The following is a 24,840-nucleotide window of genomic DNA, read 5'->3' on the forward strand; positions in this document are numbered from 1 at the left end:
CTGCGTCTGCTATTTCCCTGCGATTGCTTCTGTGGTCAGTGTCAGTTGTACACAAAGGGAGGAGACATTATGGCTGTTGTTTCCAATAATATTGTTTTATGACAACATGGAGGCTGAACAGATCTGGACATCCCAGTTCTGCATGAGATGTAGCACCATCACAGGTTTATCTTTGTAGTTACCGAACGAGAGCAGAAGTGCACAGGAAGTCTGAACTTCTTTTGAATAAAAGAATGGTCACTATATTCAGGAAGCTTTCCTTTGTGATGCATGCTTTATCTTTATCTACTTTTTACTGCAAACACCACAGAAGACAATTTTTCCTTTTTGTGCCAAGTACAAAAATATGAAACTTTTACATGTCTTCTGCTGACCAGGTTATGCTAACTTCATCAACAAGGGAGAAATTCCTGTTTTGGTTCTGTTAAGTGGTGAATACCAAGTAAAATGCAGTGTTATTTTTGGCCAGTATTTGCTCTTATGTCTTCAGCCTTTATAGTGCATGTACATGTGCCTCTGAGGGACAAACACTGGATACTGTTCTTTGAATGTAATCATTCTCACTTTAGTGTTGGAGCTGTAATATATATTTGTCTTCATGTTCATTGTGATGACCTTTGCCTGTTATTTTCTCAGAGCTCCTCTACTTCTATACATTTTAAAACGCTGCATCTGCATCCACTTCCACTTTCTAAATAATTGCTGATAACTGCAAATACTGACCTCTGTTCTCCATTTATTTTTATTTAAGCCTATTGATGTCACAGGGGAGATGCCTCATCCTCTTGCTTTAATTTTTTTCTTTTTGACCTGACCCCTTCAAACTTGAATGTCTCAGTCGCGTGGGTGGCTGTAGGATATGTTAATTCAACTCCATGCAGATGATGCCATTATTATCCACCACAGAATGCCATGATCCATGATTTCCTTATTCATTAAACCTCCCCCACACGGATTGCATCTGTCCAGTCTGGCATGGGGATCACATTTAACCCATTTGAGGAAAATCTATTGAATGCAGACCCCCTGCTTCTCATTTTTTTTTTTTTTTGTTGTTGTCCAGAGATGACAATCGCACAATGACATGACCCTATTTAGTGATGCATCGCTGCCCAAGAAGTATTTGCCTCCTTCAAGTTCACCACCTCACATTAAACATTTTCTCAAGAAAGCCCCTTTCTCCTGTAGTTCGGCTTTTTTCCCACCAACATCTGTTGATTGGAAATCGTTCCAGTCACCAATCCTGCGAAAACAGCTGTGAGGCTTTACTTATTACTCCTCTAATTAGTCAGTGTTTCACTTATCACAAAGTGCAGCAATTTAATTATTGTGACAGCTTCCTAATTAAGGATTATTTTTCTCAAATTTTCTTATTTTCTGCTTAATTGTTTGGTTTCTGGTGTACATTTTCCATTTCCTTTTTAAGCCCAAGTTGTACAGATAGTTTCAAAAGTTTAGTTTGAGTGACCAGCAGCCTAACAGCCAGAGATATTTACAGTTAGCTGACAGAACAATAAAAAACTTTGTATTTGAGAGGCCACAGCTAGAGGGCTTTGATGGCTGTTCCTTAATTCTGTACTTTATGATTAATCTAGTAATTGTTTAGGACTTAAGGCAATGTCTGACATCATTTTAAATGTCAGTATTATGGCCTTGCTTCTAAAATCTGTATATTTTAATGCATATATTAGGTATATACTAATCCAAAGATTATCAAAAACTAGATTGACGGGAAGATCAGACTAGGTAGCCAATCCGAGGATGCTCATCTTACCTGCAGAGTTGTACAATATCTGAGGCAGTGTGCTAAAAGCTTGGCACCGAAGTTGTCTATTTATGCACAGTCGAATAACACAGCATTTGCATTTACCCACAAGCATGCTGTGCTAAAACGAAATTACTATTTTTGTACATCTTCCTCTGTTTAAATATTCCAGCCCTCCCATCAGCAACTGGCTGATGGGAGGGCTGTAACCTGGCTGTCATTTGTTGATTATAATGAACAAGATTTTTAAAATGCAGTTTGCTTTGAGAAGACGACACATGCTTTGTGCAGGATTTTGGTTTTGATAAGCAGGAGACTGGTATCAGCAGGGAAGGGGCCTGTTAATGCTTTACCAACTGGCAGAAGGAGAGCGACAAAGGAGGCCACGGACCATTCAAAGGCCACCGTGCAACCCCGCTCGCATACCAAGCATTCCAATGTGCTGTGTAAAGGTTGGGCCGGCCGATAGCATCGAGAGAGCCTTTCTCATGAGAGCCACCTTAAAAACACACACACACACACACACACACACACACACACACACACACACACACACACACACACACACACACACACACACACACAGCTCCTAACCGCTTTGTCTCATGCACCCTGACGTCCACTGATTTGAAATCCTTTGTGTCGGTATTGCTGTGGTGTCCTAGTGTCTGTAATGCTTAGATTAGCCAAGTCCCAGTATACCTTGTATAAAACAATAAATCATGTATCGTACAGTACCCTTTAGGCACATTACAATGCAAAATAAGCCTCAAGATCTAACTCGGATTGTGGTAGATTTTTACCAGGCATCTCTTCTTTGCCAGCTTTAAAATTCCCACCTGTGCTAGGTCACTCTGTAATTACAGGTGTAAGCCAGGAGAGTCTGAAAGGCTGCCAGATCTCAGTGCTCAGTCACCTGTGAATAGAGCCCATCCCATGACCCTTCATTGTCTCCGCAGTTTCGATGATCTGAGGCTGATGTCGTATGAGGTCAAGCGTTGCAAATGTTGGATACCACTTGAAACAAATGGTGTAGTACAAACTCTGCACCGAGTGTCAAAAACCTTTTTGTAGGAGAAAATGTTGAGAAATCAGAAAGGATTGTTGTGACCAGTCATGTTGTCCGAATTACTCAAACAAATGCACTTGAATGTGTTTATCGTGACCGGCTAAGCAGAGGAGCATAGTCATTGGTTTGTTTACTTGGTTCAGTGTTCCAGTGAGCAGAAATCTCACTGGAACATTGAATGTGTTTTGACAGATTATCTTTACCTGCTCAAACTAAAGCTCCCATTTTGAGGTTGTGGATTTTCCCATCTCTAATCAGAGTTGTAAAGCTATCAGCAGTACATAGTGTTTGTAACTGGACAGGTGCAGTTGGCTATTATCTGCCATCCTGAAATGCAAATACTGTCCTGCAGGAAGCAGGTGCAGCAGATATAGAGCCATTCACATATTGCCTGATTGGTTTTAATGGCTGACTGTTTTCTGTCATGTGATCTGTTGACAGTCATTTTAATGCAGCAGTCCGGTGCAGTATCTGTGTAAACCCTTCATAGAGCTAGAGCATGTGGAAAGAATATGTTAAATTCCTGTAAAAATCCAAATTGCTCTTTTAAAATGGCAATACTGTGCATCGGCTTTGGCAGAGGTGTGCGGTCTGAGTGCCTAGTGAGAATTGAACTGCCAATATTTAGCTAATTTGTTCGTCTTTTATAATGTATACCTTTGGGTAGTACTAATATATCAATCACTTGGGTCACTTTTTCTAGGCAGAAACAGCCAATTAAGCTCTCAACTTTTAAGTTTTCTCACATGACAGTGAAATACATGTTGGCTTTGTGCTGTGAGTGGAATAAAACGATACATTAAAGCAGGGGTGCCCAATCCCAGTCCTCGAGAGCTACTGCCCTGCAGCTTTTAGATGCGTCCTTGTTCCAGCACACCTGAATCAAATGAATGGCTCGTTATCAGGCCTTTGCCAGACTTGATGGCATGCCGAGTTGGTAATCCAACTATTTGATTCAGCTGTGTTGGAGTAGGGATGCATCTAAAAGCTGCAGGACAGTAGCTCTCGAGGACTGGGATTGGGCACCCCTGCATTAAAGGAAGCCCGGAAAATTGTCACGGGTCAGCTTTTGCACTTTCTGATATTTTAAAATATTAGAATAACCTAAAAATAGCCAGATCATTTACAGCGCTAATATTTAATAAACAGATTTTGTTACGTTTAATTTAAAAATAAAATAAAATAAAAATTAAAACAGTTTTTAGTTATGGGAAGTGAGAGGACTTTGACTTTCCATCAGTGCGTCATAAATGTCATCTTTAGTATAATTTGACGCAGAGGATACCTCCTGTGTGTGTTTTGGAGCTTGCAACAAGTGTGTGTGTGTGTGTGTGTGTGTTTGACGGGGGGTCCGCCTTTGACGCGACGAGTGAAGACAAGTCCGTATCCCACCTGGTCTCTGTGTGTGTGCTGCCTGTCGCCTGCTACGCATATGTCCCCGGGTGCTCCGCTCGCGGAGGGATGCGCTGCGCACAGTGTTGAATGCTGGACTGCACCATTCCTGTCGTCTCCAGCGGGGAGGCTGTAATCCGATCCCGTTCGGAGGAGCCGTCGTGCAGCCTGCGAAGAGGAAGAGGGCACTGCTCTGCGCTCTGACGCTTCTCTTCCTGCACTCCTCCCCCTTTCTGCTGAGTATCACCCTCTTTCTCCCCCTCATCTGTTCACTCCCTGCTCGGCGGCGCACAAGCCTCCGGAATCGTCGCAGTGCATTGTTCACCCATCGACCTAGCCCCTTTAAGTCGACGTGATACGACGGAGCTTTCCCCCCTCTCTCTCTTTCTTCTACTACTTCTTTTTTTCTTTTCCCCTGCTAATGTCTTTACCGGTGGAATCTACTGCATGCACGCCAGTCCGGTGACGTGCCCGAGCATGTTCACATCAGAGCCAGCGTCGGATTTACCTGAGAGTACACTGCCCTCACACTGTCAGAGCGATCTCGCCGCCGCGCACGCAGATTTGGACTTCACCGATTGTCACTGAGAAGCAAAGGAAAAAGGGGGGAAACACACCGGATTACAAGGATGGGGTTCTACGGCACTTTAAAGATGATTTTCTACAAAGTGAGTAGGATTTATGCTCGTATTATCCGCCGTGTCACCTCCGGCACATCCTCATCTTCTCTCCGTGTGTTTGGCTCGCTCTGTCGCCCACATTATCTTTGACGCGCCTCTCGCGGCAGATCGTACGGCCACTGCGGAGGATGGACAGCCTTGTAGCAGACCCCCAGAGACGCCTCTTTAATTGCTCAGGCCGTAATGTTGTGTTAGCGTTGCGTTAAAATCTTTTAATATGCTACCAAGCCGTTTGACGTCCTTTCCGTCATAGTAACTTCGGCTGTGTAAATAAACGCCGCCACCGCCGCGGTTCCGGGTGACATTCATCGCGTTGGTGAATTTGTTGTTGCTTTGGGGGTGCTTAATTCTACAATCCCCGATAAAAATGTGTTTATAATTAGGCGTTATACACTCCTGAATGTAACGAAGCCCCCATTTTATTTTTTTAATGTATTTTTCCACCTTACCTCCCAGCAGTGTTGGTAAGATGCTGTGCACCTGTACATCAACTGTGGGTCCTCCCTTTCACAGACCCTAGTAGATGCTTGAGCAATTACACATTTTACATAATACAGCGCTGATGGAGCACCATGTATGCTTAGGTACATTCAGAAATAAGGGCTTCAAGCTCAAAGACGCCCAGGTTCCCCTGCAGTCCTGCCCAGTTTGCAGGGTTGTTATTATTGTACATTATGCAGCAGTGGCTATCTCCCACTGACCAAAGTAACTGCTTGAGATGCATGCATGCATCAGTCTGCCTGCATTTGCCTGTTGGAGTAGCCAATTCCCTGACACTGTGCACTTGCCTCAGGCTTCAACTACAGATAATGGGTCACTGTGTCAGACAGCGTGAGGTGGAATATCCTCAAGGATGTTGGGTGTATTATGCTGGATTGCAGCCATAAAAATCGTCCTCCCTTAGCTGGAAAATGCAGAGTACAAACAAACGCGGGAAAACAAACAAAAAAAAAGCATGAAAGAGAATTTATAATTCAGACAATGTAAACAAATTTGTTAATCGTGTATAATTTTAAAACGTGGCTCAAAATATCCCTTGTGGTGGGGGATTTTTATCCAGTTAATCCTAATAATTGCGCGAGAGTGTTGTTAATAGATGAATAGCGCTTCATTGATTTGAATGTTCATGCTCATTTGTATTCTCCATCCATTTTTTAAGGATGTACTCATTCTCAGATGTATCAGGATTTTCAAGTCATCCTGCAGAGCGCAAATATATTAGTGCTGCTTGCGGGGCTCGTAGTGGCAGACTCTCATTTTTGAGGATGAATTCAAACCCGTCTTTCTGACTTGATTGCAGTTTTGGTCCTGAAAAACTCCTTCAACTAGCTCTCAGATCGCAAGCGTTTCCGTGCCTCAAACAATGCTGATTGAAATGAGGAGAAACTCTTTGACGAGTGCTTGAAAACACTATTTGAAAAATGAGAAAAGCCTTTTCTCGTGACTGATGCTGCAGGATGTAGTCGCCGTTAAAATGAATCAACACATTATGTAAGAATGATCGCTGTCTTTAAAATATCATTAACTCTCTGCATATCCATCTGTCGTGCTTTTGGCCAGATAGGGAAGTGGGGGTGGTGGGGAAGCCAGAGGAAGGAGGGGGACGGCTGATTGGTAGTGATTTACAAACGCTGTGTTCTCTGGTTACCTTTTCCCAGGCTGAAGCTGCAGAACAGGCTGGTTACACATTATTTTTTCATGCCCGCATTTAGTTTGAGGTTTTCTTACATGTGTGCGTACACACTCAAAGCTAGCCAGCACTCCCCTCTCTTCTCTCACACTCGGAATCACACACACAAAAAACATACGCGCGCACACACACACACACACACACCCTCTGCATGCATTCACACACCCAGGCTCTCCTTGGCTACTGAACTGCCATTGCAGTGAGATCACCACTTTAGGAACAAGGCAGTTAGGTTTAAGAGCCCGGTCTTAACAACCCTGAATATCTTATAAACCCCTTTTTATATTATTCAGCAATCACACAAGCTATAAATGTAGACAAATGTAACACAAGCTATGTACCTGCCTAGCTTGGACTACGTTTGCATTCTTGTTGCCAAATTTTCGAGTGCCTTTTCTGTACTTCCCCCTCATGAATTACTTCAGGTTTTTATGGGTCCTCCCTTGGAGCTTTCAGCGGCTTCACGCATGAGCTGAGTTGTGAGGAAAGAATCACAAATCATTGGTCAGATCACAGTGTGGTGTCCAGCAGGCACCTTACCTGCAGTGCACATTGATGTGCTAATCATGCGCATGTGTTGTATAAGCTCAGACTTTGGTTGCCTGTCGGAAGTTTCAAGGCACAGAGTCTGTAAAGCTCATTAAAAACTAAGGTAGGAATCCCGTATCGATCAGAAGTCCATGGCTGCCAGTGCAGATGTGCTGCTCGTTATTCAGCATTTCTCAAGTTGTAGGCAAATGTTGCTTCCACATTCTTTTTCTTGGTTGCTGTTCTCAACATTCACATGAGCAACCCTCACATTTAAAACACAGTGAACATCAACACACACACACACACACACACACACACACACACACACACACACACACACACAAAATTATAGTGATAAACAAAAAAACACACATCTTGAAGAGAAGCATGTAATCATGCCACAGTAGCGCCAGACAGTATGGAGTCAAATGTCCAGTGGTGTTTTCCTGTGTCGCATATGAACTACAATAATACACCCAAAAAAATGCATTGTTTGTGTCAAAGGGGAAAAAAGTTAAATTTACTTTTGGTTTCTGGCTTCTACGCATAATCGTCCGATTATACAGTCGCAGAAGGGTTCAAGGAGCAAACTTTCAGGTTGTGTGTTTGGAGCACAACAGGCTGGACTGTAACTGTAAACAAACTGTTGCTAAATACCTTTGACCCTAAACTGCTGCGCCACAAGTACTATAATCTTGTGAGAAAATCATTTATGTTAGAACTGCAGTGATGAGTTCAATAGTAGGGTTAGGAGATGGATTGCCATTTTTACTTTACCATAAGAAAACAATCACCCCACACCTGTCATTTGTTTCAATTTCAGGGTTTGTTTTGTTTTTTAATGCTTTTGGATGGCTGAGTGAACAAAACACACATTAGCATTTGGTTCCAACATCTTTACACCCATCAGATCCCTGACAAATATTCGGGGATGGGTTTTGGATGTGTTTCAGCCACATGCTGAACAAATACCTTTTCAGAGGTTAGAATTTATTACCTTTTAAATGAAGTCTCTTGTGCTGTTGGCCTTGCAGTTTTTTGTTTAGTTTTTCCCCCCCTTTTTTAAGCATTACCGTTCGCCAGTGTTGACCTAACGTGACCCCTAACCCTGAGCTGGTGGTATCCTTGAGATTTTAACAGTACTATAACTCTTAGCTGCACTGCTTATCTTTATGGTGCTTCCATTGTCAATACTTTATTGGAGATGAGTCAAATTAAGAACAAGATATTGTTTATTAGTATATAACATAACTATTTCCCCCCATAACGACGATGAGTTGACACCCCAGTTAATATCAATATAGATGTAGTTTGACGATCATTACAATGTGTTACATGTTTTCCAAGGGTAGCTCTAGTAAGCTGTATAGGCAGAGATTACATCACTAACCTCCAGCTGAATCCCCTCGCCTGAATGTGATGGATTTTCACTAAATGTTTCGACAGGCTGTTTGTGTTTCTGCCTTTACAAGAAAAAGTTCTGCTGCATTTGTGGCAACAAGCACCATCAGCGAAGTGCGGCCACACTTTTGAGTGTTTGATTCTCCCTACCATCCTCACAAAGATCAGTGTCTGTGTATGAATGGGTGAGACGGAGCTGCACCCACCCTTTGCGTGCAGGCTCTCAGGAAGATACAGAGAATCCTCTTCTGCATGGGAACTAGTGGAACTGCATCATAGCTTAATGTCTCAGTCAGTAATGCAACTGGGCAGGTAAAATTTATAACATAATTTTTGTACCAATAATATATTTTCTTAATTTCCACTATTGAAAACCATACTGATGACAACAGGGCTTACTGATATTCCGTTCCTTAGCAAATTAGCCCCAGGACGTGTTTAATACTGGGTTTCGGTACCATCGATAGGTAGTTGATGTTAAAAAGTTGGGAAACTAACACACTTTATTTATTGTTTTTAATGAATAATATAAAAGAAAATTAATGGAAAATAAGTTGAGAAAATAATAAGCTTATAAACTGATAATGAAAATACTTGTTTCTTGCAGACTTGATGCATATATATTTTTTTTTAATTTTTTTTTTTTACATCATACTTTTGCTGATATTACAAAGGAGCTGGGCTACAAGGATAAGGATCGGGAAAGGATTTGGTTTTGAATCCATGGGTTTACTTTTAAATCTACAAAAGCCTTCACTGAAATATGAAATATATTTAAATATTAAGAAGAACAAGGCCAGGCTGTTAGATTGTATATTGTTTTGGCCAGACACTAAAAATCAGTGTTCATTTATTCAGCTAGATTGTTTATTCATGAGGGACTGGAGATGAGATGGTGATCACTTGCATGTGTGTTGAGAAGCCTTGCCAAAGAAAGTGGCAGGCATGGGATGAGGAAAATTGGCTTGCCCGGGCCTCTACACAGGCTCCTTTGTTTGCACGGTAGGGTAGGTGGTAACAGGGACTGGGTGGTGTTGCGTACGTGGAGGTGATGGAGAATAATAAAGAACTGACTTGCTTGTTTTTTCTTTTCCTGCTGAAGTATTGGCGCATTTCAAAGAATAAACCCTAATACCTGCTTGAGAAACTTGTTATACTTTGTGGTTATTTTGTGCGTACAGGCATGCTTTATCCTTTGAGTTTGGGTGTGAATGCGGTTTCCTATTATTGCATATTATTGGATTTCTGGTTGCTCAGTTCTCTCAATCAAAATTAAACACAGCACTGAAAAACAAACCTTTTCTGTGATGTGCCATCTCAGAGTGTATGCTGAGCTGTGCCACGGACAGATTGGTCATGTCTCTGTGCTTTGTTATGGCACATGTTAATTATTGAATCTCCAGCCCATGCATAAAAGTTTAATTTTCCATTTGCATAAAGCTTTTGCAAGACTGTGCTGTCTGTATTTTAATATGCAAAAATTCAGACGTTATGCTAACAAAGTCTGTAACTTGCAGGAGTCATTTTCTGCTTCCAGCACAGTTTAAAAAAAAAAATAATAAAAAGCTCCCTGACCCGTGTCCCTTCTTGATTTCCTTTTCAAGGGCTAGTGTCTTAGAACTAAATTGGTTTAGATTTTGTTTCTAAAGGAAAGTTACCAGAATGGAGTTGAATTCATGTCCAAAAGGTTGCCTCTAGCTTTTAAATACAGAATTTCCCACTTTTGTGCTTTCATTGTTACTAAGGTTTTTGTTTCTCCCCTTGTTCTTCCTCAGATGAAGAGAAAGTTGGACCATGGTCCCGAGGTCCGATCTTTCCCTTCAGGAAAAAAGCCCTGCAAAGGTCCAGAGTATCCGAGGTAAGAGATTTTTCTCTCATAAGGCACCCCAGCTATCCACAGAGACTCATTTTCCCTTGTACTTTTGTTTATCACCTTAGGATCAAAAATATTATGGTAGAAATTATAAAATAAAAATTCTTCCTCCATTGTTTTAATGCTGAACATGTTATAATTGGGACTACCAAGGCGAGGAGTAAAAAATGCCAGGAGGCATGAACAAAGGTTTGCATTGTATATGTGTAAACAGAGGAATGCTCCCTCTTCCATTCTGTCTGCACCATCCAACCAGCCAGTGGTCCCAGATGTTTCTCTTACCCTGAATATTTAATGCCCGTGTTCACGTGTAGCTCCATTAAAATTCAAACTGAACACAGCCACTTAACTGTAAATGTTGCTATGTAACTCGCTCCGTCTCAGCTTCCTATCCCATTAAAAATGAATCAATAATGAAATCGACCCCCAGCTTCCCATTTTGCTGTCAGCAAGCAGAATGTGAGGCATCGAGGGTGCCCAGTGGATGGCTTCTGCTGCTGCCCTTACATTACAAGGCTACATGGGTACACTTTGAAGTCCTGTGCTGCCTTCCGCATCCAGATACAGCAGGAGACTCTGGGCCTGAATAGAAATATGTGGGACTGTGCACACTTTGAAGTCTGAGTCAGAAATAAGACTTGCCATTTTATTAAGTATACATAGCGAGAACAAATGCACCTCTGCAATAAATCCCATCTCCGTGAAGGTTGTATTGATCAGTTTTTGTTGAAATGGTTTTAAAGAGGTGTTGATTCATTGTAATGCACATTCTGGAGGTTGTAGCTTGTGCTGCTGAATGGTGATGAATTGCATTGCATTATACAGAGAGGCCTTGTGTTAATCAGTCGGCGCTAATTCACACAGACAAGGTGGACAACTGTTTGTTTTTTTTTTTTTTTAATTGCAATGCTTTTGTGAAGACTAACTTTTTCTTACTGCAAATAATTATTTTTTTCTGAAAGTAATAATGTGATAAAGATGCCCAAATCTACTTGTAGAGTTGCTGATTAGCTTGAAAAGAATAATCATTTTTAAAGTAAATGTCAGTTTAATTGATTTAACCTATGACTTGCCAATAATAACTAAGAACGGATTTAATTAAGAAAAGTGCACTAAAGCAAAAAAATTAAAAATTAAAATTAAATTTGCCTGCAAAATAAAAGCTTGGGCTTGATTGCTGTCATAATTGTCAGAGATAACACAAAAGATTCCAGGAAGTTGAGTGTAAAAAGGTTTTTTTTGTCCATGCCTGATTTGATTTAGCAGAGTTTGCAGCAAAGCTTATTTAAAAAGCTCCTTCATAATGTGCTTCCTGTTATTCTCATTAAGAATATGCTGGGATCTGTAATATTTACATGTGTTTTTCTTAATTGCAGTGACAGCAGTGCTTTTACAGCCTCCACACCCCTACTTAGACTGCAATTTAGTTACTCTATTTGTCTTTAAAGGTCTCATATCAGCATTGGTCTTCAAGGTGCTTTGTTTCCTCCCTTTTTAAATTACAGCCCGACGGGAATTGTCCCATGTCCGGCCACACCCACCACATTTGGCCACATCAGAACAGCCAATGGTCAGGGGCAACAGAGACGACGTATCACCTCAATTCAGCCACCCACGGGTCTCCAGGAATGGCTCCGAACATTTCAGGTGAGCGCTCTGGAGTCTTTTTCTTTTTCTTTCTTTTTCCCCACTCTTGGGCGACTCTGAACCCTCGAGGAAAAGCTCATCACAAAGCAGATGTTGCGTCCAATCAATGTTCACTTAGTCTCAGAGATAATTGCTGCCTTGTTGTTGTGGCCCAGCACATTACCATAGGCACTGTAGCGTGGAATTGGGATTAGCCGTACCTGTTCAGACTGAAAAGCAGAGTTATAAGATCACATTAGTCTGCTCTAGACTTCTTATTTAACCTTTATTTAACCAGGAACTCCCGCTGGGATTAAAATCCCTTTAAAGGAAGTTATGGCCTGTGCTTTCTTCTTCTTCTTTTTTTCCTCTGTGATCCTCTGAAATGGAGACGTTACTTCAGTGTGAATGTCTTCCTTGAGCAAAGTTGGCATAAAAACTTTTGTCCTCTTTTTAGCCACTTAAGTAATTAAGTGTCATTTACTCTAGAGACTAGCAAAGACATGATGTAATATTATAGTTTACCCCCTATTTATGGTAAATTTCCTATGTTGTCATTGTCTGATGGATACAACCTAATAGTCATTTCTTTCATGTTAAACTTAAGCGCTAATGACTTCAAGGAAATAGGATGTCATTTAAACATATTAGCCTGGATTGGGCCTCTCTGATTTTCTATATAATGGGTTGCCATGGATTTCATTACCTAAGAGTTTAAACCTATTATCTTTGAACAGCAGGGTGAACCCGTGACACCTTGGTGTTTGTTTTACATATATTAGTCCTCAGGCCAGAACATCAGTCTGCTCTCTTTAATCGTACAACTGAAGCTACAGGGAGATAAACCTCAAGCTCACATTCTGTACATTCCCCAGTCCAGTCCAAGCCTGCATGTAGCTCCCGTTAGTGAGAAACACCTCTTACATACGTGCACGATCACCGAAACCTTGCATATCGCACCCCGGGATTAGTTGGAGATTTTTAGAAATGGGCTTATTTCTCCTTTTTGGCGAGTTAAATGAGGAAACTGCTGCCACTCATGTCTTTAGATGAAATATAAAGATGCAGCAAGTGGCTAATTACATTAGCTTTGCAGAAAGAGTGGCAACAAAGGGAAACTCTTAAGATGACTGTGTTAAAGGTAACAAAATCCACCTACTAATGTCTAAAGCTTATTCATTAGCATATCTCCTTTGTTTAATTTATACTCGAGCAGAAGTGTAAAAACAATGGGCCTCAGTGTTAATTGTTATTGTCATTAGAACTGGTGTAAGAGATGACATGATTGCCTCCTTAGTCTTTATAGCTTGTAGAAATCCTCCTTGTTGTGATCTGTTTTGTTCGCAGTTTTTATTTTTTGTTTTTTAAAGAAAGTGAAAGCGCTTAGTTTGAGGGGCTATATGAGAAGCTTGGACTGTTTTTTTGAGTCGCCTGGGAGTTTATGTTGCCCAGGTCTGGTCTACGGACTGTTTTCCTTTTTAAGAAAAAAAAACTTTGTCAAGCTTTAAATTAAAAAAAAAAAGGATCTTTGAAAAACACTGCAGGCTGTAGTTTGAAAGTTTACTGGACAAAAAGGTTCTCAGCTCTGGTTGGGAACTGTGGAGCTCTGGTATTCAGGTTTCTGTTGGAGTGCAAATTATCAGTTGTGAAAACACATAAGTAGCTGTTGCACAGTCCCCCCTCTGTCAGGGAGGGGGTCTCTTAACTGCCTGATTAGCTTTAGAACCAACACCTCTGGCTAAAGCTTTTAGCTGCCAAATTACAGGTGGTTTGCGTATGCCAGATTTTCCACCCTGCCTCGTAGCCTGTAATCATTGTCTGGATTTCAGCGCGCCACAGAGGGGAAAACAACTGTGACTGTGGGGTCCAACATACGGTTAGAGAGCTGCTCAGCAGTAACTGAATGTTCAAGCAGAAGAAATAAGCATGCTGACTACTAATAATGGTCTTGATGGAGTCTAGTTCCCCGTATTCACATTTTCCACTGCTGGAAATATGCAGGTGCCTCGAGCAATCCGGTGCTGCAGTGGAGGGCACGTAGGGAACATTAAGGTGTCAGACATCCTGCACAAGGAAGGATGCTTCCAAGGCGCTCCAATCCAAGTTCAGACTTGGAAGAAAAACTTACACAAGAACACGTAGGCGTCATTCTGTTCCCACAATGCCCCAATGCTGTTTTCAATTTGTGCTACTTGTGGATGTATACCAAATATGCTGCTGATGGTGTTAAATTAGTCCACTGCCAGGTGGTTTAGAGCAACCAGACAAAGAAAAAAGCACACATTTCAGAGGAACAGACCACAATAAAAGCAGGGAAGGTACCTGTAATCTTTGTAAAAGTCGCAGGGACGTTATTGTGGTTGGATAAATAAAAGCAAAGTTTCATAAAATCACTTTAAAGTCATATTATTTTAACATAAACCTTCGGTTCCTCTGGCTAATCTCTTAACTTGCCTCATAGCTTTGGCAGCAAAGAAATGTTTTTACAAGTGGGTCACTGTTTTCTTTCCTCTCCTCATGCACACACGAGACACAATCCTATATTTAAATTGAAGGAAGAAAAGCTTTGCATCTGTTTTATGGGAAACCAAATGCATTCACCACATTCATTAGGCTTCAAGGTAAATTACAAGAAAACTCCATAAAGCACCTCTTTTTTTTTATGTTGCTGCAAAGTCATTAAATCCGGCTAGAAGCTCTGTAAACCCTAGATTTAAAATTAACATCTTGTCGTGCATTTTTTTCCCAAGCACAATATATAATGCAGCGGCGAAGGAGAAAGTTTTGATCTAAAATAACATTAAATTTTGCTGTGATGTTCTGTACATGACTGACACCATTGCACCTCTGGTGTTTTCTATTAAATTGGCCCTTTTTTCCCCATTGACCCAGGCTTCCACTTTGAAACAGCCACATTTAATGGTTCCCCTCTTCAAAGTAAAGTCATTTGAATAATTTCAATTTTCTCTCTCCTTGTGTGTGTATGTGTGTGTATTCCAGAGCTGGACTGGCCCAGAGAAGCTGCTGGCGCTGGATGAGTTGATTGACAGCTGTGAGCCCACACAAGTAAAGCATATGATGCAGGTGATCGAGCCGCAGTTTCAGCGAGACTTCATCTCCCTGCTGCCCAAAGAAGTGAGTACCCCTCACGCACCTCGTCTCCTCTGCGTCCTCTGTATTCTGACCCGAACTCCCACAAGAAGCTTTTATATTTGTTCTCGAATGAACACACCTGGAAAAAGACACAAGGCAGTCGTCTCAGCCTTGATGGTCTGTCGCGGTCTTCCCGCATCATTTTAGGGCATCCATAGTGGGTGTCTTGTTTTTTGCTCTACATCATAACTGACAAAACAAACAATGTAAAGTGGCACGCTGATAATGTCACATAGGGGATTCTTAACAAATCGGCCTCAATTTGCTGAAGCTTGTGTAGCAGATCAGAGACTTCACACCTTGTCTGGCAGGTGTCAGGATTGGGGGTGGGTGGGGGTAGTGTGGAGAGTGAGGCAATAGGATGCAACATTTCAAGGTGTCTGTGTCACTTGCTCTAAAGCCAAATATACAAACAGCTTTATGTGTGTTTGCACCGGTACAGGACAGCTCTCCTTTCATTCTGTTGCTCCTTAAAAGAAAAATGAGCAAAGAAACCAAACAACAACAACAACCAGCAGCTTTGACTTCTTTTGATAATCCCACCTCTCCTCTTAGATCCAGCTCCAGGAAAAATATTAGGTGTGGCTGTCAGGTAATTTTAGCAGGACGGTCCCTGTGGGTTACACTTGAGATAAAGTCGAAATTGAAACTATGAACAGATTCTGCAGAAGGCTGAGTGTCAGACTTTAAAAGCAATTTGAGATTGATTTATAAAACTATTAAAATATCCTCCGGCCTGTAATGATGGCCGGCTTAGATGGGCTTTGGGGTGATTCAGGTATAACGATGACTTGAAGTAGACCTAACTGTGTACTGTAACACATTTAAACCAAGGAGAAGAGATGATTGAACTTTTGACTAATTAATTTTGTGTGGATGAATCTAGCATATTAATTCACTATAGCTGAATATAGTATAGACAGATTCTCAGTCACTATTATGGATCCATCATTAATTAAAATGGAGAAGAACTGATTAATTGACTGTGATGGAAAAGCAATACGAGTACATCACTCTGAGCTGTCAGAAATTATATATGATGTCTATAAATTTTTCTCTAAACTTTTCAGATCAATAATAATTGACAGCTGGATACCATCCTAAGTAATTTGACTCCATGCTGATGTTCGTGGCAGCGCACCTGAATTTGTTACTCTGTCGTGGGGTCGCTGTCATCTCGTATTGTTGTTGGATAATGAAAGGACAATATTTACACAGCAGCTTACGCCTCATACTGTCAAATGAACCCGTAATCCTTTTTTATGCAGATGCACAACAATCTCTTGACCTAACAGGTGATCCAGCTCATTGTTTTTGTGCAAATATATATGTATTTGAATATGTTAGTGGAACGAAAAAGCAGGTGATTGTCTTTCTGGTTTATGCTCATTTGGTTCAATGAGCTGTAGCATTATTACCTGCGCTGAGAAGCTCAATGTAAAATCTTTTTTTAAGGCTTCTACAAACATGTTGACTCATCTTAATGACTGCTGTACAAGCTGCACTAATTATCCTACATTTGTTTTCTTAGATTTTTTTTTTATTCAGTTAACTTGTTCAGCACATCCACACTAAAACACTTTAATTTTATCATGTGTGCTGCGTTTATGCCTAGAACCCACACCACGTCACAACTTTAATCCATGAAATGGAATTTTGAGGGGTGCTGTTAGACCAGTTTTAGTTTGAAAACTCATACATTTGAGTTTGGATGGGCAGAAACGGGACTTCTGGAAACAATCATCCAGGTTTTCATCTCACAAGACAAAAAAGTAGACCTGTCATCTTCTGCTTTTGGCTAATCCCATTAGCTTCAATCTCATCTTATCCCTAGCATCCTCTTCTGTCACACCACCTCCTACATGTTCTCCTTCACTACATCCATGAACCTTTTTTGCGTTCTTCCTCTTATCCTCCTACCTGGCAATCTTCCACATCCTTTGTCCAGTATGTCCACTATCCCTCCACTGCACATGTCCAAACCGTCTCAGCTTTGCCTCTCTCTTTGTCTCCAAACAGCTGAACCTGAGCTGTCTCTCTAATGCACTCATTTCTAATCCTGTCTCTCCTGGTCAAGCTGTAAACTGTTAGTCTGTTCTTACCGCCCAGGCTCATCTGTTACTTTTTACTGTCTGTTTTTAATCGTCAGTCAAAATGAAGAAATTGTTGGTCATTTTGGCATTTGTCATTCTTAGTAGTGACAAATGTTCATAGTATTTTTTTTTTTTTCTCATATCAGACCCTCTTTGTTTCCTGTTTGTCATGGCACACACATGCCCAGTTTACCTAATGGTCAATATATGATGTACATTGTAAATGTACATCATATATTGACCATTAGGTTATTGAAAATGTATGACATGTATGTCACCTTAAACTGTTGTTTACATCAACTGTAGAAAGTTATAGCTTCTTTTTCCTCCCCCCATTACTGCTTTACACCTTTCACATTGCTCGTCCTTGTCTTTCAACAGCTGGCTTTATACGTGCTGTCATTCCTGGAACCGAAGGACCTCCTCCAAGCAGCACAGACGTGTCGCTACTGGCGCACCCTTGCAGAAGACAACCTGCTGTGGAGGGAGAAATGCAGGGAAGAGGGTGAGCCTAACTGTTTGCAACAGATGCAGGCAGACAGACACCATGCAGTCGCCCAGCGGGAGCAGTCTGAAGCAACTGCTGTGCTTAAAATTGTGGTTATTCCTATTTGGGAAAAATGCACTTTTATTGAAAAACAAGGACATTTTAGTCCAACTGGCTTCTTTTCTCCCTTCTCACAGGTATCGATGAGCCCCTTACCCTGAAGAAGAGAAAAATTGTCAAGCCTGGCTTCACTCACAGCCCCTGGAAGAGTGCCTACATCAGGCAGCACAGAATAGACACTAACTGGAGGAGAGGGGACCTCAAATCACCTAAGGTAGCTTTTCTTTCAAACTTGAATTCCCCACAGGTTAGAGGAGTTTTATAGATCTGATCAAATGGCCTTGAGGCACAGAACGATGGTTCAATAAGAGTCTGAAGTGTTAAACTGATGGAAAGTTAGTGAACGGTCAGGTCTGTGCACCCGGGTATTTGTTTGGAATATTAATTGAGCTGGAGCACAGGAAAATCTTATTCTCCTTCACATTAAAGACTCGCCGTCTCTTTTACCTGTTCAGAAGCTTCTCATAGAGCATGACCAGCATGCTGAAGCTCATCCTTAATGGACCTTGTACGCTGTAGCTGTTTGTGAAACAGCTGCAGGTCATTTTAGGCCGCGACTGGCATAAATTAGTTCCCCACGCTCGTCATAGTCCTTTGCATATGCAGTGTGCCCTGTCAGTTGCTGAGCTCGCAGTCCTGTGACCCACTAGCTGAGACTGAATGTATGCAGCACTGCTTAAAGGGCTGTGTACACCTGCAGCGCTTGATGACATTTTCACTTTGATGCATAAGAAGTGTTACTGTCAGCATCATTATTTGCGTTGTCATTCCACATCAACTCTTCCTCCGTGCCCTACCCGCTTCATCTCTTTTCATGTGTCCCATTTAAAGGTGCTCAAAGGCCACGATGACCACGTGATCACCTGCCTCCAGTTCTGTGGCAATCGCATCGTCAGCGGCTCTGACGACAACACGCTGAAAGTCTGGTCAGCTATCACAGGAAAGGTAAGAGTTGAATACTGTTACATTTTGGGAGTACGCTTTAAACCTAGAGCAGAAGAAAAGGAAGGCAGGCACTAATATGAATAATAGGCTGTTTGGTTAGTCATACTACTTTTTACACTCATTGATTTGAAGTGAAGGAAACAACTGTGTTGCATTGATTTAAATCCTGTATCTTTAGTGCTCCCACTGATATAATTTTGCGTTACACTACCACACAAAAATCTTCCTGGGAAGACTGCTCTCTGTTCCAGTCTCTCCTCTCTTATATTTATCTTTTTCGCAGACTTGTAACACAGCCCATGTCCACACGCGGTGTTAGTATTCATAGCTGAAGCTGGTGCAGACACACAGGCGTTGTGCTGCAGCTTTACGCTGTGTATTAAAAAGAAAGGCAGTTGTTGCTCTGTGATATTGGAGAGCGCTTTACAGATCGTGGTAAATCACAACACTTTCATGCCTCAATGCTGGACTCCTTTCTCAAAAGAAGTTTTCACAAGAAGTCCTTGATTATTTCTCTTCCCAGTCGGTCCCTTCTGCTTTTTTACTCAGATAAATGACATAAGGCTGGGCTTGAACTTGGTGTTTAAAAATGAAAACTTTCAAAGCAAAACCTCTCAAAGGGGGAAAAAAAGATGTTCTGCATGATCACACTGTGGCCGTTTCGGCCTTTCTTTCGCATGTAAAAGAGTTGAGTTTGCTTTTCATTGCTGCGGAGATTCGGCCGAACACATAAAGTAAAGTTGGCTCTCCCCCAACTGGTGATTACATGCATATCAGTCACAGTCACATTTGCTGATCTGAACAGATCTCACCAAGGTCATCCGATAGGCATGGAGCACAGTTTGGCTCTCCTACACCCAAAGACTAATATCTGGATGACAGGTTGCTGAATTACAGCTGCAGTAGCTCCATATTGGTGGTGGAAGCCTGTGATGAGTCACATCACCAGCAGGCTCTAAAGCTTTTTTCCCCCCCCTCCTCTACCCACCCTGCATTCAGAATGACATCACAGACAGAGGTTATTGTATGCGCTTTCTACAATGCTAATCTGCCTCAGGATTGTTTGTTTACATTAGTCATGAAGGCGAGATGAGCCTAAATCCATGTTTGGTTGCTGTATTCAGAGCACACATCCCCTCTGTGGATTTCATCTCTTTGCCTCCTTAGCTCTCAGCACCACAGAGTGTGAATCCCTCACTGGAGAAGAACGGCCAGTTAAGCCGAATCGACCATTTCGGTGAAGTGGCTGTCGATGCCAGTAAAACTGTAAAGTAAAAATACAATGAGATTACCGGCCCCTGGATTTGTTTTTTCTCCCTGCTGTCAGAATTCTTTATAGTCTTTGCCAGCTTATTTGAAGACTTGATTGCTACTTTTTCCTCAGTCTGTCTCTGAGATGCAGGTCTGTAAAGTGGCTGTCAGTGATCTTGAAGTGTTACACAGCTTACAATGGCTGCTGTGACTCCCAGTGTGCATATCAATATCATTTCTCTTGTACTTTTTGTTTTTTTTTGGGGGGGGGTGTCTTCATATTGCACGTCTCCCAAGATTGTAGCCATTATCTTTTCTCTGTAATTTTTTTGTAGTGATTTATTTGAATTTCGGGCACCTTTTTGTAAACAAATCCTTCAACTTCAGCAAAGCACCGTCACCCAGTCTCTACTTCTACAGCCCTGCCACTTAACTCTTACTGAGACCTGGATCAATAAGAGACTGCAGCATGGTGATCAGCTGAGATGAGAAACTGGGATTGTGTTATACTTTTTTTCCCGTCATGCTCTGAAAGGATGGTATGTTTGATTTGGGGTCAGAAGTAGTCCCTCAAATCAGTAATGAGTTTGGTGACTGATTATAGATTACAAAAGTAAATTGGCTCAGAGATCAGCGTGGTTACCTTTTCTCCAGGAGAATGCAGAGATCCACCTGCAACAGCTTGCTTTGCAGGTGGATGATTTAAAAAGACGGGATGGGAAAAGAAATTGGTCACTGCGTAGACAATTTGTGCCAAAGAGCGACCACTATTAACGCTTCCCTCCTGTTTGTGCTCCTCTGCCTCAGAAACATTGCCTCCACTTTAGAGGCATCGGTACAGTTCCCCTGTGATGGGATACTGTGGGGTGACTCAAAGGCTGCCACATTCAAAATGTTCTGTGTTGTCTTTACACCGAATACTGCATCCCATCAGATGTTTCCATCAGCTGTTTAATGAATCTGTTGACAATACCCTCTTCTCTCCCAGATTTGTTTGTGAATTATGTATTTTTCAAACTCATTAGGTATTTTTTTTAGCATAGAAAGTATGCATTATATTAATAAGCCTCATTTGCATGAGCATGGCCTAAATTTTTAATTGCTCAACAAATATTCATCAGATGCAGTTACTCCAGCACAGCTAGAGCTTTAACAAACACCACAACCAGCATTTGCCGTTTCATCTTTGCAGCTAGTTTTGTCCTGCCCCTCGATTCATCTTGTTATGTAAAACACAGCGACTTGAACCCTGTGAGGTAATCAGGGAATTATTATATGAGCATATTTTATATAAAGACTTCCACACCTGGAACAAAACTGGGTTGCTAGCTAGTAATCAGGTTAGACAGTGGGTTTTATTTTTGTACTGCAAGAAGCAAACAAAAAGTGCTTAAAGCTTAAACAATATAAGATTATCTGCTGGATCTTGGAGACGTGTGGTCTAGCAGATCTTCAAAAAGCTTCTTTTTCCTGCTGAAGAAACGGTTGCGTAGACGGTTCTTGAAGGCTCCGTCTTTGGCTGGATGGACCTTTGTCTTTGCTTGTCTCCAGCTTCAGCCGGGGACGTCAATCTTCCATCCAGGCACACAAACAAACACATCTTGCTGCTTCAAAGGTGGCTGCCTGGTGCTTAACAGAGCAGAGCGTGTCCTTGGTGGTGCCTGTCAGAGGCAGCCTCAGCTGTCAGGCAGATTTAAGATGGCAGACCTGCGGACTACCGTCGTATTCAGGGAGAGGTGTCCTCTGCGAAACGCTTTAGCCGCATCGACACACGTCTCCTGATTTTAACTGAAAACAAGGGGAGATCCACAGATTAGAGGAGGCTTTTGGAACGGTTAACAGACTGATTAGCGAGCATCTGAAATCATTATTTAAATGAAAGTATGGATTATTTCTCCATGTAGATCAACCTGTATCAAGATTCTTATCCTCAGCTGATTGAATATTGTGCATTCATGATGAAGCCTCTTTTTTTTTCTCTCTCTCCCTCTCTCTCTCTTTCTGTGGAGGAAGCACAGTGTGATTACCCATACTTATGTGACACATCTGTATTATCCACTTAGTACTTGGAGACAAACAGTAGATCAAAACCATGTCATCAAATCATCAACACAAGACATGGAAAAGGCAAATAAGAGGGGAAGAAACAGGAAGAACACATTAGTAAGACTCTGTCAGCCTGCCGCTTTGGTTATGTGTTTCATAGTCTATCTTGAGACATTTGTAACCTCTCGTTCCTCTACTGTCAAACAGTCAAGTATGGAAATGAAACTATAGCCGCAGTAATCTCTTAATCATCTGGTATCAGGCTATAATTATCTGATGGCTTCACCTGAGCCAGTTTATTTTAACCTTTGCTAAGCATTAGCTGAACCCCAAGTTGAGCCCCACATCTGGCCCACATTTTCTCATATTTGAGGTCGTGAAAGGTGGGCTGTTCAATACAAAGGGAAATCTCCTGCATTTGTCTTTCAATGAGGCCAGCTCTCAGGTTGCTAAAGCGAATACTCCCCCGCCACAGTTTTTAAACCAAGAGGAGATCTGAAGCAAATGTAAAGCATTGTATGAAAGCCCTCATCTATTTAAAAAAGGGGAAAAAAAAGGCAGGCCTTCACACATTCATTAAACGAGCGCTAATCTTCTTTCATTCTTTGGAACCAGCTTATTTTATGTTTGTTTCACAGACAGATAAAGATGCCTAAGCCCTTCATTTCAGATATTCTCTCTTCCCACGTAGTGTTTGAGTAGGCTCTAATCACACTCCGATTCTCGTTCTTGGAGGCTTTGATTTATGGGAAAAATCCTGCATTATTGTATCCCCAGCGTGATGTAATAAACTGCAGGCCTGTAGTTGAGTGTTACGCAGCGGTATCGCTCATTCATCACTAATGGAAATTAAAATGTGTGCACAAACACCGAAAGTAATCCTCAAGATACAACGCGATTTTCTGGGGGGGTTAAATTTCAGTGGCAGACTCCACTCTGAACCTGACATGAGCACAGCAGCTGCAACTTCTACATTTTTTTCCTCCCTAAAAGAATTTAAATTTAATGCGTTTGGGAGGCTCAAATGGGACAAAATGCTTGGACACAGACTCAGTTGATCAGAAAGATTTCCATAAGTGCTGTAATCAATAACTAATCTCCTGTCCCTAATGAGGATGAATGGAGACATTTTAGTGAAGACTGTCATCAACCCTTTCTGCAAATGATTTGGCCACTTTCTGAAAGTTACGTTAAAGCTCGTGCAGAGCTCTGGGAGGTTTTGTCCCAGCACGGCAGCAGTAAGTGTGGACTCAGTTTTTCCTTCCCATAAAATGTCAAATTAAATTTTCCTTTTTTTCCCCCTGAAGGCAGCGAGAGGGCATGCAGGAAGAGAAAATCCCGAATGAGATTTTATGAATTCTTAAGCTGAGCTTTGATATGTATGAATGTCATCACCCCAAATGCCTTTCAAATGAACTTTTCTAACATCGGAAGTCTGTACTGTCCATCAGGAATCCTGATCAAGACTCTTCTTCTTCTCCTCTTCAGTGTCTGCGGACATTGGTGGGCCACACAGGGGGCGTGTGGTCATCCCAGATGCGAGACAACATTATCATCAGCGGCTCGACTGATCGCACACTCAAGGTCTGGAACGCAGAGACGGGAGAATGTATCCACACCCTCTATGGGCATACCTCAACAGTGCGCTGCATGCACCTACATGAGAAAAGGTACGGAGCAGCTCACTGCTGTGCTTTAAGCCCAAGCTTGAAAATGGCTCTATGATGCTTTCGGTGACATGAAGATTTATCCGATTAGTCTTGAGCTGAAATGAATAGAAAATCTTTTTCATAATAAGGTTTAGGGTTTTTTTCAAGCTAAACTTATCAAATACCTACCAGTTTCCAATCTAATAATTGTTGCTTTTATTTGCTCGTGTGTGATATTAAACTGATTTTCTTTGAGTTTTAGATAAACAGAGAAGCGTTTTGTGCTATTGATAAAGCAATCTCTGAAAATAATGGTTTTGTTAGTGGCATCTTTAAATAGGTCAATTTTAGTTTTGTAGTGAGCTTTGCCAATTGTGTAGTGCTGTGTGAAACTGTGTGCGCCTTCCTGTTTAAGAAATTGTCATGTTTTGTTTAATACTCTTGTTTTCTTGCTGGTAGGGATGCTGGCTCTGCCTGATCTGTGCCTGAAATCAAAGTTGATCTGCACATGAGCAAAGTGCTGAAATGAGTACCGGTTAGCTTGTGATGTCTGTGTGTGTCGTTCAGTTTTATACAGGAGTACAGACTTTACTTTTTTTTCTTTTTTTTTTTATCCTTTTGTAGAAAAAGGTCCAAACATGTTGCCTGACTTTGTTCATGGATTTCAAAATTGGCTTCAAGCACTAATGAGAATTAAATGAAACCTTTTTTTCCCCCTAATTTGTATAACTGAAGATAAGATTTTACTTCAGTCTTTTTTTCCCCAGTGGCTTAACCATAAGAGTCCCTCTACTACAGTCTAAGCTTTTATTTTGAAAGTTCTTGATAGGAACAAGCTTTTTTTTTGTGCATGCATACAGCATATTAGGCACCAGTGGCTCTTTTGTCTGTTTATTAGATGTAAGGCTACAGGGAGCATCTAGTTAGCAAGGCTTGGCAGAAACACTGCAGAAACAGTGCAGCAGCATCTCCAAAGCTCACAAACTCATGTTTTAGATGTTTTTTGGCTCTACTGTACTCTGTGGGATAAATATTTGTTTTAATTGGTGTAAAAACAAAAGGTTAACCA

General features: G+C 41.5%; 1 protein-coding gene across 3 annotated transcripts in view; it reads left to right on the forward strand.

The window, feature by feature from the left end:
• The window catches only part of fbxw7 (F-box and WD repeat domain containing 7), a 68,081-nt gene that overhangs the window by 34,445 nt on the left and 8,796 nt on the right, over nucleotides 1-24,840 (forward strand). Inside the window, exons 1-8 of one of the 3 annotated variants that reach the window (XM_005469839.4) lie at nucleotides 3,802-3,895; nucleotides 10,304-10,386; nucleotides 11,907-12,048; nucleotides 15,028-15,162; nucleotides 17,655-17,778; nucleotides 17,958-18,094; nucleotides 18,712-18,825; nucleotides 23,611-23,792. In XM_005469839.4, the coding sequence (XP_005469896.1) occupies nucleotides 10,304-10,386; nucleotides 11,907-12,048; nucleotides 15,028-15,162; nucleotides 17,655-17,778; nucleotides 17,958-18,094; nucleotides 18,712-18,825; nucleotides 23,611-23,792 (917 nt within the window). In that variant the 5' untranslated portion in view covers nucleotides 3,802-3,895. Of the gene's footprint in view, nucleotides 1-3,801; nucleotides 3,896-4,260; nucleotides 4,895-10,303; nucleotides 10,387-11,906; nucleotides 12,049-15,027; nucleotides 15,163-17,654; nucleotides 17,779-17,957; nucleotides 18,095-18,711; nucleotides 18,826-23,610; nucleotides 23,793-24,840 lie in introns of those variants that run through there. The other 2 variants (XM_003449679.5, XM_005469838.3) reach the window with 2 other exon arrangements.

This window comes from Oreochromis niloticus, linkage group LG6, assembly GCF_001858045.2.
Source record: "Oreochromis niloticus isolate F11D_XX linkage group LG6, O_niloticus_UMD_NMBU, whole genome shotgun sequence".
NCBI classification, from domain to species: Eukaryota; Metazoa; Chordata; class Actinopteri; order Cichliformes; family Cichlidae; genus Oreochromis; species Oreochromis niloticus.